General features: G+C 32.1%; 2 protein-coding genes across 2 annotated transcripts in view; both read left to right on the top strand.

Moving 5' to 3' along the window:
• LOC139492724 (uncharacterized) overlaps nucleotides 1–10,884 on the top strand; it is a 59,836-nt gene extending 48,952 nt beyond the window's left edge. Inside the window, exons 32-34 of the mRNA XM_071280876.1 lie at nucleotides 2,936–3,039; nucleotides 10,229–10,334; nucleotides 10,879–10,884. Of these exons, the coding sequence (XP_071136977.1) occupies nucleotides 2,936–3,039; nucleotides 10,229–10,334; nucleotides 10,879–10,884 (216 nt within the window). The remainder of the gene's footprint in view (nucleotides 1–2,935; nucleotides 3,040–10,228; nucleotides 10,335–10,878) is intronic.
• Nucleotides 1–13,802, top strand: part of LOC139491009 (uncharacterized) — a 335,932-nt gene that overhangs the window by 245,987 nt on the left and 76,143 nt on the right. The gene's annotated exons all lie outside the window — the stretch shown is intronic.

Below are 13,802 nucleotides of genomic sequence, written 5' to 3'. Positions count from 1 at the left end.
TGTCATCAAACGCATATATAAAAGAACTGGAGTGTATGATATGGGAAGAATAACTGGACACTTCATTGATGATTTTATCCCAAAACACCTATCTATAGATGGACAGGTCTTTAAAAAGCAAACTGGTTAAAATCTGCCCAGTCAAGTGAAATAAAATAATTAACATCCCAAGATATCCTGGAAATAGCGTTATACAATATCAGCATAATCTGAAAATAAACCTTGGTCATTCTCTAGTTTTCAGTTAATTTTGCACTGAAAATATTTTCTTCACTGTCTGTTTGCTTTTTCTTTGATTAATTCTGATCTTGACATCAGTGGCGTAGCTAGGTCATTTTTACGTGTATGCCCGAACCTTGGCGAGGGGTCTGGGACCCCAAACTGATCCATGTCAAACAATTTCTGGTAGTGGATTAGATCTAGGGAGGGAGGCCCCCGGAAGCTAATGAGTTATCGAGAATGAATACCATTCCTGTCATTAAAAACTCATCAGTAGCAACATATTTTAGAATCTAAATGGTTTATTTGTTGTTAAATTATTCATTTTGTTAATTTGAAATATAATAGTCATTGGATTCAGAGATAATGTCAAAACCAGTAGCTGTTAAATATGTTTTAAAAGAGCTGTGAGGGTAAAGCAATTAACCAACAAAATCACCTTTCTATTTCCAAATTTCGTAAATGAACATTAATCTTCAGAGATGTTCAGGTGCAATATTAGATATCTTAAAGGGTTCTGTGGAACGCTGTTTTTTTGTCAAGGATTCCCCCTGCAAAAAGTGAATCCATTTATCAGTCCATTACAGGATTTTAAAAAAATCCAACATTTTTTTTAGATATTTTTTCTTGATCTGGAGTACTAGTTTTGGCCCAAGTTTCATGACAATTTATGAAGATTGATGCATTGATAATTTATAAACAGCTATATAGTATCGCTATGTCGCGCTTTGTCGTCATAAATACAAATGTATGTCACAGGCTCGTCAAAACGAATCGAAGGAGATAAAGGATTGCTTAAAACAAAAGGGAAGGGAGTATAAAACTCATAGTAGCTTAAATTCAGACTTGACAGAAAATGAACAAATAAATGATATGATTCCATTTGACAGAAAGTAAATTTCGTCAATTTTATCCACAATTACAAGCCAACGAAGAAAGACTTATAAAGCTGATGTGCTTCTAACAAGTTATTCTTATTTTGAATTCTTTAGATTAAAATATTATTTTTTTTAACAAAATTCAAGTGTACGCCCGGGCGTTTTGACGTAAACGTAGCTACGCGCCTGGACATAATACTTTATAGGGAAAACTTTGAATAACAAATTAAGTATTACAAGAGCAATTTATTATTTATTTTTTAATAAGATTTTTTAGAATGAATTAGGAGTTTTGGGTAAAACATATTTTTGTCTATATAATCATCTGCAGTTATATCTATATTAAATTTATAAGTAAATTAACTTTAAAAAGTTGATGCAACTTTCAAGTGTAGAAGACCTCATTTAATGATGTTTTATTGTTTTGTATGGTTGATAGTCAACAAAAACAAAAATAATAACACTTGAATAAAAAGGTTGTAGAAATGTATTTATTTATTAAAAAATTAATACAATGTTGTGGTTAGAAAGTAGAGACTTGCTTTGTTGAGAAGTAAAGACTTTGATTCATAAGGGGAGATAATCTAATTTTAGCAACAGATTTATAAACTTACCATGATTCATAAGGGGAGATAACCCAGATAATCTAATTTTAGCAACAGATGTATAAACTTTCTATGATTCATAAGGGGAGATAACTCAGATAATCTAATTTAAGCAACAGCTTTATAAACTAACCATGATTCATAAGGGGAGAAAACTCAGATAATCTAATTTTAGCAACAGATGTATAAATTTGCCATAATTCATAGGGGAGATAACTCAGATAATCCAATTTTAGCAACAGATTTATAAACTTATCATAGCAAGAAAACAGGCTTTACTGAAATTTATAATATGTAAAAATCAAACTGTTGAGAATGGCAGCAAGACCAGAGACAAATCAAGTGAAGGAAATCATCACTACTGACATTTGTTATGCCCCACCTACGATAGTAGAGGGGCATTATGTGTTCTGGTCTGTGCCTCCGTTTGTTCCTCCGTGCATTTGTGCGTCTGTGCGTCCCACTTCAGGTTAAATTTTTTGGTCAAGGTAGTTTTTGATGAAGTTGAAGTCCAATCCACTTGAAACTTTCTACACATGTTCCCCATGATATGATCTTTCTAATTTTTATTCCAAATTAAAGTTTTGAGCCCATTTTCACGGTCCACTGAACATTGAAAATTATAGTGCCAGTGGGGCATCCATGTACTATGGACAAATTCTTGTTTCTATTGACTTAAGTCCTTTATAAAACTTTGTCACAATCTTGAGAGAATTTCTATTTTCTTTTCTTCTTTATAAAATTTTGTCACAATCTTAAGAGAATAGTAGATGCCACTGATATAAAGTAGTGAAGTTTTTTGCCAGGTTACCAACTAAGGTCCCATGGAGCCTGTATAGTTACATATATTATAAATACCACTGATGATTGTCTTAGATGAACATACCCTACTTTTGAAGGTTTGAAAATTTGTAACCTTTACAAAAAATTGTAAGCATGTACTAAGTGGGCAATTAAAAACCATCATTCAAAGAAAAGGATTTAGTTTTGACATATCTTTACTGTCATGTAAAATACTAAATAAAAAACCAAGCAAGCAAACAACAACTCCTCTTAAGATTTATCAAGACACTGTGTTGGCTTTACAAACTTTGTTATTGCATGTTACCTATTGTTTAAACATTTAAGTTTTTCACTTTGTATTTTAGTGTATATATTTATATGTGTATATTGATAAAAAAATGAAATACTTTGATAATAAGGTAAAATACTCAAAACTTGTTTATTTTTCAGGAGACTGGACATGAAAAATCCTTAAGTTATATATCAGCAGCTGGTTGTGGTATATCCATCCTGTTTTTGGCTATTACTCTTACATTATACTTAAGAAATTGGCAGTAAGTTTTCTGAATATGTAGATATACAATAAATTATAATAGCTTAATACATTGTTGCAAATTGTGACCTATAATTGTTAATTTCAACATCATTTTGATCTTTGGTGGAGTGTTATACCACATCTTCTCTAATGCAAACCTTATCTTACATGTTCTACATGAGGCAATTGTTTATAATGAGCAAATACAAACAATCAAAACTGAAGAAAAAAATGGTTTAATTACTATGATAAAATAAACATTTAGATGATTAAAGTGATGTTGTCTGTAATATAAATGTAACAGTGAATCTAAAAAAAGAAGATGTGGTATGATTGGCAATGAGACGATGTTACTCTCACAAGAGACCAAAACGACACAAAAATTAACAACTATAGTTCACTGTATGGTCCATAAAGCCCATACCGCATAGTCAGCTATAAAAGGCCCTGAAATGACAATGTAAAACAGTTCAGACGAGAAAACTAACGGCCTTATTTATTTACAAAAAATGAACAAAAAAACAAATATGTAACACATGAACAAACAACAACCACTTAATTACAGGCCTATGACTTGGGGATAGGCACATTCATGCATGAATCTGCATGTCTGGCAATAAAAATATATGTTGACTTTTTAGCTCACCTGGCGTCCGGCGTCTGGCGTCGTCGTCGTAGTCCGTCCTCGTTAACTTTTACAAAAATCTTCTCCTCTGAAACTACTGGGCCAAATTTAACTAAACTTGGCCACAATCATCATTTGAGTATCTATTTTAAAACATGTGTGGCATGACCCCCCCCCCCCCCCCAATTAACCAAGATGGCTGCCATGGCTAAAAATAGAACATAGGGGTAAAATACAGTTTTTGGCTTATAACTCAAAAAACAAAGCATTTAGAGCAAATCTTAAGTGGGGTAAAATTTTCATCAGGTCAAGATCTCTCTGTCCTTAAATTTTCAGATGAATCGGACAACATGTTGTTGGGTTGCTGCCCCTGAATTGGTAATTTTAAGGAAATTTTGCTGTTTTCGGTTATTATCTTGAATATTATTACAGATAGAGATTAACTGTAAACAGCAATAATGTTCTAAAAAGAAGGATTTACAAATAAGTCAACATGACCGAAATGGTCAGTTGACCCCTTTAGGAGTTATTGCCCTTTATAGTCAATTTTTAACCATTTTTCGTAAATCTTAGTTATCTATTACAAAAATCTTCTCCTCTGAAACTACTGGGCTAAATTAATCCAAACTTGGCCAAAATCATCTTTGGGGTATCTAGTTTAAAAAATGTGTGGTGTGACCCAGCCAACCAACCAAGATGGCCGCCATGGCTAAAAATAGAACATAGGGGTTAAATGGGGTTTTTGGCTTATAACTCAAAAACCAAAGCATTTAGAGCAAATCTGACATGGGTAAAATTTTCAGATGGATCGAACAACCTGTTGTTGGGTTGCTGCCCCTGAATTGATAATTTTAAGGAAATTTTGCTGTTTTTGGTTATCTTGAATATTATTATAGATAGAGATAAACTGTAAACAGCAATAATGTTCAGCAAAGTAAGATTTACAAATAAGTCAACGTGACCGACATGGTCAGTTGACCTCTTTAGGAGTTATTGCCCTTTTTAGTCCATTTTTAAACATTTTTCGTAAATCTTAGTTATCTTTTACAAAAATCTTCTCCTCTGAAACTACTGGGACAAATTAATCCAAACTTGTCCACAATCATGTTGGGGGTATCTATTTTAAAAAATGTGTCCGGTGACATGGCCATCAAATCAAGATGGCCGCCACGGCTAAAAATAGAACATAGGGGTAAAATGCAGTTTTTGGCTTAAAACTCAAAAACCAAAGCATTTAGAGCAAATCTGACATGGGGGTAAAATTGATTATCAGGTCAAGATCTATCTGCTCATTTTCAAAAATGTGACATCTTGTTTATTCAAGAGTCCCATTTCACCGATAAAAACATAAATGTAATAAATAGTGAAACTAAATGTAAGATATACCATAGCTTTGGCAATTCCCTATCCAGAGGTGTTTCAATTTTAATTAAAGAAAACATAAATCACAAAATAATAAATGAAATTAAAGATGAGGAGGGCAGGTTTATTCTAATTAATGTAGAACTTGATAATAACATCTTCACTTTAGTTAATGTTTATGCACCAAATATACAAAGAAATAGAAATTCTTTCTTCAAAAAAATAAACAACTTAATTGAAAATAATAGATTAGGCATTTTAATACTTGGAGGGGATATAAATGAAAGTCTGACTGAAAACGACAGAAAAAGTACAAGTACACAAAAATTTAATAAACCTGTAAATAGTTTGAAACAATTAATAAAAAAACTCAAGTTAGTTGATATATGGAGAGAAATTAACCCAAACAAAAGACAGTTCACCTGGAGAAGGAAAAATAACTTTAACATAGCAAGCAGAATAGATTATTTTCTTATTAGCTCTGATATAAGACCACATATTACAGCAGCAGATATTAGACCCGCTGCTATTTCTTACACTGATCATCAGGCAATTTCATTAAAGCTAAGACACAAAGCACACAGTAGGGGCCGAGGTTTCTTTAAAATTAATAACAGTATATTGAATGACACAAAATATCAAAATCTCATTAATAACTTAATTCAAACTTATAAACAAAAAATACTTACTACGGCTGTAGATCCTCGAATTAAGTGGGACGTTTTTAAAGCTGAAGTAAGAGACATAACCATTAAATACTGTAGGCAAAAACAAGCTGAAAATAAAAATGAAATAATTAAATTAGAACTGTCATTAAAAAAAATTGAACGAAAATGCAGAAAACTTACAGGATAATAATGTTCAAAATAGAATAAACAATGCTGAGAAAAAACTAGAGAACCTTTACATAAATGAAGCAAAGGGAGCTCAGGTTAGATCACGTGTAAAATGGACAGAAGAAGGAGAAAAAAACACAAAATTTTTTATAGGCCTTGAAAAATCCAGACAAACTCATAAAAATATTTCTGCACTTACGAATGAAAAAGGAGAAATTATAACAGATTCATCTGAAATTTTAAAGTTAGAAAAAAACTTCTATGAAAATTTATATAAAAGTACAAATCCTAATGAAAATGAAATAAAAAAATATATAACAGAAACAAAAGTAGATAAAACTCTTTCTCATGAGGAAACTCAAAATCTAGAAGGGGAGCTTACCATAAAAGAATGTACAGAAGCTATTAAATCTATGAAATTAAATATATCACCGGGCATCGACGGGATCAGTGTAGAATTTTATCGAACCTTCTGGACAAATTTAAAAGAAATTGTTGTTAAAGTTTTTAACACATGCTATCAAAAGGAAGAAATGAGCACACTACAAAAAATAGGAGTAGTCTCTTTATTATATAAAAAGGGAAACCCACTTCTTTTAGACAACTATAGACCAATTACTTTACTCAATGTTGATACAAAGCTTATGGCATATTCTTTAGCACAACGTCTTAAACCAATATTAACTAAAATCATCCATAGTGACCAAAATGGTTACATAAAAAATAGATATATAGGTTTCAACATTCGTCAAATTCAAGACATAATAGACCATGCAAAATACTTTAATATTGAAGGAGCATTGCTCTTCATAGATTTTTCCAAGGCCTTTGACTCATTGGAATGGCCATTTATGTATGAAGCACTCAAGAAATTCGGCCTTCCAAATCCTTTTATCAAATGGGTTAAAACTCTGTACAAAGACATAACGGGTTGTATGTTAAACAATGGGTGGGTCTCATCACCATATAACATTAAACGCGGTATTAGACAAGGCTGCCCGTTAAGTTCCCTGATTTTTGTTATTGCTGTAGAAATTTTGTCCTGCAGAATAAGACAAGACAACAACATCAAAGGTTTTCAAATTAAGCTAGATACTAAAACACACAGTTTAAAGATTTCTCAATTAGCTGACGACACAACACTTTTTCTAAAATCAAAAAATGAAGTACGTCACACTCTTAATATTATTGAAATCTTTGGAACGCTATCAGGTTTAAAATTAAATAGATCAAAAACTGAGGGCATTTGGTTAGGAAATTTAAAACATTGTAAAGATAAGTTTGAAAATATAACATGGAATAAAGGACCAATAAAAAGTCTAGGAGTTTATTTTGGAACAGATCGAGCTGAATGTGATAAGCTGAATACTGAAAAAATAATACAGAAATGTGACAAATTAAAAAGTAATTGGAAAAAAAGAAATCTTACAATGATAGGTAAAATAACAGTTGTAAAATCTCTTCTTATACATAACCTTACATATTTAGCTTTAGTCACAAACCTACCACATGAATTTATTCAACAGTTTAAAACTATTATCTACAATTTTATATGGGATGGTAAACGAGAAAAGGTCAAACGAACCACCCTTAGCAAAAATACTACTACGGGAGGGCTTAAAATGACAGATATAGACAATTATATAACTGCACTACAAATAGCATGGATAAAAAGACTTACTGCAGATGATTTTGCTAACTGGAAAGTAATTCCGACATTTTACTTTAATAAATTTGGTGCTAATTTCATGCTACTTTACATGAATCTAGACAACATTCACTCAATACAAAACCTACATAAAACTTTACCAAAATTCTACTTAGAAATTGTAAAGTCTTGGTTCAAAGTACAAAATTTAAATAATACCAAACTCAATATGAATTTTAAAAACATTAGACAACAAATCTTATGGGGAAACAAACTGATAAAATTTCAAGGAAAGTGTTTAGTTTTTATAAATTGGATAAAAGAAGGTATTATATACGTTAACGATATAATAGACCAAAATGGTAATATCTCTCAAGAAATAATATCTAATAAAATATCCTCAAAATCCAATTTAATGTTTGAAATTTCAAAACTTAATTATGCCTTACCAAATGAATGGCTCAAGGTACTTAAATCAGAAAAATCAATAAAATCAAAAGTAAAAAATAAACTTAACCTTTGCATCAATACAAAAGAAAAAAATAAGATAATAATTTTACAAGTAATGGAAACAAAACAGATATACACACACATTAATAGTGGAAATGAAGACACGCCTCCAGGTTTCTTTAAATGGAAACGTGTCCTAAATTTAGATTCGTTAATTCCAATTAAATCAATGCTTAACTTTATATTTACTTATTTAAAAGATAACAGATTAAAAATATTTAAATGGAAATTGCTGCATCATATCCTTCCTTGCAAACAATTGCTTTTTCAATGGAAGATAAAAGAAGACAGTAAATGCGACTTATGTAATGTAACAGAAGATTATAAACATTTTTTCCTAGAATGTCGTTACTTTAAAACTTTTTGGGAAAAGATCAAAATACTATTAAATAAAGTTAAAATAGGTCATCATATCCTAAACTACAGAAATCTCATTATAGGATATAAAATCGGTGATATCAATTATTATGATATAAATCTGTTGGTGACACTCATAACATTTTCTATCCACAAGTGCACTCACAGTTCAAATTATAAAACTACAAATTGTGATGTGTATGCCCTGTTCAAAAAAGATTTTTTGAACTACTTAAATATTTCGACACTTTCAGGTGGTAAACATGGTAAAATTTTGAAAGAAATAAGCTTATACATATAATTATTATTCTCGCATATATGCTATATGCTAATTTATTCAGCAATACATGTGTCTCTATATTAGTTAATCTTAAAACCACGTGTTGTAGACTTCGTCATGATCATGATCAGTGATAAAGATTAAACCCCTACTATTCTGACGCATCCTTCATTTGATATATCACATACTCATAAATAAATATACTTATATAATGTACTTCAATTCGTAACCAAGTATGTTCACCTACATAATTAATATACAACAAACTGCTTCGACTGTTAATTTGCCTCCATCGTGTAATCCTTGATCAATAGGTCATGACCAGGTCAACTAGCATATATACAGAGTCAAAGCGGTTCACGAATGTATTTTTTTCCGGAAAATAATTTCTGTAGTAATCTGTATAATCTGTATACACAATATTGTAACATGTAAATCTAACCATTTATTATTATTATTAATAATTTACTGAACAATCTCCCTGTTTGTCCAGTAAAACTAACGCTTCAGGGATGCCCTGTCAAATGCTGTAGACATGGTATTAATTATAACAGCAATAGTGCAATAAATCAGATTTTAGATAAAAAAAAAAAAAAAAAAAGTTTTCAGATGAATCAGACAACCCGTTGTTGGGTTGCTGCCCCTGAATCAGTAATTTTAAGGAAATTTTGCTGTTTTTGGTTATTATCTTGAATATTATTATAGATATAGATAAACTGCAAACAGCAATAATGTTCAGCAAAGTAAGATTTACAAATAAGTCAACTTGACCGAAATGGTCAGTTGACCCCTTTAGGAGTTATTGCCCTTTATAGTCAATTTTTAACTATTTTTCGTAAATCTTAGTTATCATTGACAGAAATCTTCTCCTCTGAAACTACTGGGCCAAATTAATCCAAACTTGGCCACAATCATCTTTTGGGTATATAATTTAAAAAATGTGTCCGGTGACAGTGCCATCAAATCAAGATGGCCGCCACAGCTATAAATAGAACATAGGGGTAAAATGCAGTTTTTGGCTTAAAACTCAAAAACCAAAGCATTTAGAGCAAATCTGACATGGGATAAAATTGTTTATTAGGTCATGATCTATCTGCCCTGAAATTTTCAGATGAATCAGACAACCCATTGTTGGGTTGCTGCCCTTGAATAGGTATTTTAAGGAAATTTTGCTGTTTTTGGTTATTATCTTAAATATTATTATAGATAGAGATAAACTGTAAACAGCAATAATGTTCAGCAAAGTAAGATTTACAAATAAGTCAACATGACCAAAATTGTCAATTGACCCCCTAAGGAGTTGTTGTCCTTTTCTAGTCAATTATTAACAATTTTCATAAAATTTGTAAATTTTTATTAACATTTTCCCCTAAAACTACTGGGCCAAGTTCATTATAGATAGAGATAATTGTAAGCAGAAAGACTGTTTAGTAAAGTAAGATGTACAAACACATCACCATCACCAAAACACAATTTTGTCATGAATCCATCTGTTCCTTTGTTTAATATTCACATATGCCAAGGTGAGAGACACAGGCTCTTTAGATCCTGTAGTTTTTTTTTTAAATTGAAATGTTTGTTATTTTTCAGTCGAATCAGATCTGATAAAGCAAAAATCCTAGTGAACTTATGTATAGCATTGATACTTTCTTATTCCTTGTTCCTATGCTTGTGGGCACCTTTATCAGACATAAGGGTATGTATAGCATTGATACTTTCTTATTCCTTGTTCTTATGCTTGTGGACACCTTTATCAGACATAAGGGTATGTATAGCATTGATACTTTCTTATACTTTGTTCCTATGCTTGTGGACACCATTATCAGACATAAGGGTATGTATAGCATTGATACTTTCTTATTCTTTGTTCTTATGCTTGTGGACACCATTATCAGACATAAGGGTATGTATAGCATTGATACTTTCTTATTCTTTGTTCTTATGCTTGTGGACACCATTATCAGACATAAGGCTATGTATAGCATTGATACTTTCTTATACTTTGTTCCTATGTTTGTGGGCACCATTATCAGACATAAGGGTATGTATAGTATTGATACTTTCTTATTCTTTGTTCTTATGCTTGTGGGCACCATTATCTGACATAAGGGTATGTATAGCATTGATACTTTCTTATGCTTTGTTCCTATGCTTGTGGGCACCATTATCAGACATAAGGGTATGTATAGCATTGATACTTTCTTATTCCTTGTTCTTATGCTTGTGGGCACCATTATCAGACATAAGGGTATGTATAGCATTGATACTTTCTTATTCCTTGTTCTTATGCTTGTGGGCACCATTATCAGACATAAGGGTATGTATAGCATTGATACTTTCTTATGCTTTGTTCTTATGCTTGTGGACACCTTTATCAGACATAAGGGTATGTATAGCATTGATACTTTCTTATTCCTTGTTGCTATGTTTGTGGGCACCATTATCAGACATAAGGGTATGTATAGCATTGATACTTTCTTATTCTTTGTTCTTATGCTTGTGGGCACCATTATCAGACATAAGGGTATGTATAGCATTGATACTTTCTTATTCTTTGTTCTTATGCTTGTGGGCACCATTATCAGACATAAGGGTATGTATAGCATTGATACTTTCTTATTCCTTGTTCCTATGCTTGTGGGCACCTTTATCAGACATAAGGGTATGTATAGCATTGATACTTTCTTATTCTTTGTTCTTATGCTTGTGGGCACCATTATCAGACATAAGGGTATGTATAGCATTGATACTTTCTTATACTTTGTTCTTATGCTTGTGGGCACCTTTATCAGACATAAGGGTATGTATAGCATTGATACTTTCTTATTCTTTGTTGCTATGCTTGTGGGCACCATTATCAGACATAAGGGTATGTATATCATTGATACTTTCTTATGCTTTGTTCCTATGCTTGTGGGCACCATTATCAGACATAAGGGTATGTATAGCATTGATACTTTCTTATTCCTTGTTCTTATGCTTGTGGGCACCATTATCAGACATAAGGGTATGTATAGCATTGATACTTTCTTATACTTTGTTCTTATGCTTGTGGGCACCTTTATCAGACATATGGGTATGTATAGCATTGATACTTTCTTATTCCTTGTTCTTATGCTTGTGGGCACCTTTATCAGACATAAGGGTATGTATAGCATTGATACTTTCTTATTCCTTGTTCTTATGCTTGTGGGCAACATTATCAGACATAAGGGTATGTATAGCATTGATACTTTCTTATTCTTTGTTCCTATGCTTGTGGGCACCATTATCAGACATAAGGGTATGTATAGCATTGATACTTTCTTATTCTTTGTTCTTATGCTTGTGGGCACCATTATTAGACATAAGGGTATGTATAGCATTGATACTTTCTTATTTTTTGTTCTTATGCTTATGGGCACCATTATCAGACATAAGGGTATGTATAGCATTGATACTTTCTTATTCCTTGTTCCTATGCTTGTGGACACCTTTATCAGACATAAGGGTATGTATAGCATTGATACTTTCTTATACTTTGTTCTTATGCTTGTGGGCACCTTTATCAGACATAAGGGTATGTATAGCATTGATACTTTCTTATTCTTTGTTGCTATGCTTGTGGGCACCATTATCAGACATAAGGGTATGTATAGCATTGATACTTTCTTATGCTTTGTTCCTATGCTTGTGGGCACCATTATCAGACATAAGGGTATGTATAGCATTGATACTTTCTTATTCCTTGTTCTTATGCTTGTGGGCACCATTATCAGACATAAGGGTATGTATAGCATTGATACTTTCTTATACTTTGTTCTTATGCTTGTGGGCACCTTTATCAGACATAAGGGTATGTATAGCATTGATACTTTCTTATTCCTTGTTCTTATGCTTGTGGGCACCTTTATCAGACATAAGGGTATGTATAGCATTGATACTTTCTTATTCCTTGTTCTTATGCTTGTGGGCAACATTATCAGACATAAGGGTATGTATAGCATTGATACTTTCTTATTCTTTGTTCCTATGCTTGTGGGCACCATTATCAGACATAAGGGTATGTATAGCATTGATACTTTCTTATACTTTGTTCCTATGCTTGTGGGCACCATTATCAGACATAAGGGTATGTATAGCATTGATACTTTCTTATTCCTTGTTCTTATGCTTGTGGACACCATTATCAGACATAAGGGTATGTATAGCATTGATACTTTCTTATGCTTTGTTCTTATGCTTGTGGGCACCATTATCAGACATAAGGGTATGTTTAGCATTGATACTTTCTTATGCTTTGTTCTTATGCTTGTGGACACCTTTATCAGACATAAGGGTATGTATAGCATTGATACTTTCTTATTCTATGTTGCTTTGTTTGTGGGCACCCTTATCAGACATAAGGGTATGTATAGCATTGATACTTTCTTATTCTTTGTTCTTATGCTTGTGGGCACCTTTATCAGACATAAGGGTATGTATAGCATTGATACTTTCTTATTCTTTGTTGCTATGCTTGTGGGCACCATTATCAGACATAAGGGTATGTATAGCATTGATACTTTCTTATACTTTGTTCCTATGCTTGTGGGCACCATTATCAGACATAAGGGTATGTATAGCATTGATACTTTCTTATACTTTGTTCCTATGCTTGTGGGCACCATTATCAGACATAAGGGTATGTATAGCATTGATACTTTCTTATTCCTTGTTCTTATGCTTGTGGACACCTTTATCAGACATAAGGGTATGTATAGCATTGATACTTTCTTATTCTTTGTTCCTATGTTTGTGGGCACCATTATCAGACATAAGGGTATGTATAGCATTGATACTTTCTTATTCTATGTTCTTATGCTTGTGGACACCATTATCAGACATAAGGGTATGTATAGCATTGATACTTTCTTATTCCTTGTTCTTATGCTTGTGGGCACCATTATCAGACATAAGGGTATGTATAGCATTGATACTTTCTTATTCCTTGTTCTTATGCTTGTGGACACCTTTATCAGACATAAGGGTATGTATAGCATTGATACTTTCTTATTCTTTGTTCCTATGTTTGTGGGCACCATTATCAGACATAAGGGTATGTATAGCATTGATACTTTCTTATACTTTGTTCTTATGCTTGTGGGCACCATTATCAGACATAAGGGTATGTATAGCATTGATA

Source organism: Mytilus edulis, chromosome 10 (assembly GCF_963676685.1).
Source record: "Mytilus edulis chromosome 10, xbMytEdul2.2, whole genome shotgun sequence".
NCBI lineage: Eukaryota > Metazoa > Mollusca > Bivalvia > Mytilida > Mytilidae > Mytilus > Mytilus edulis.
This window is presented reverse-complemented; position numbering and strand designations above follow the sequence as displayed.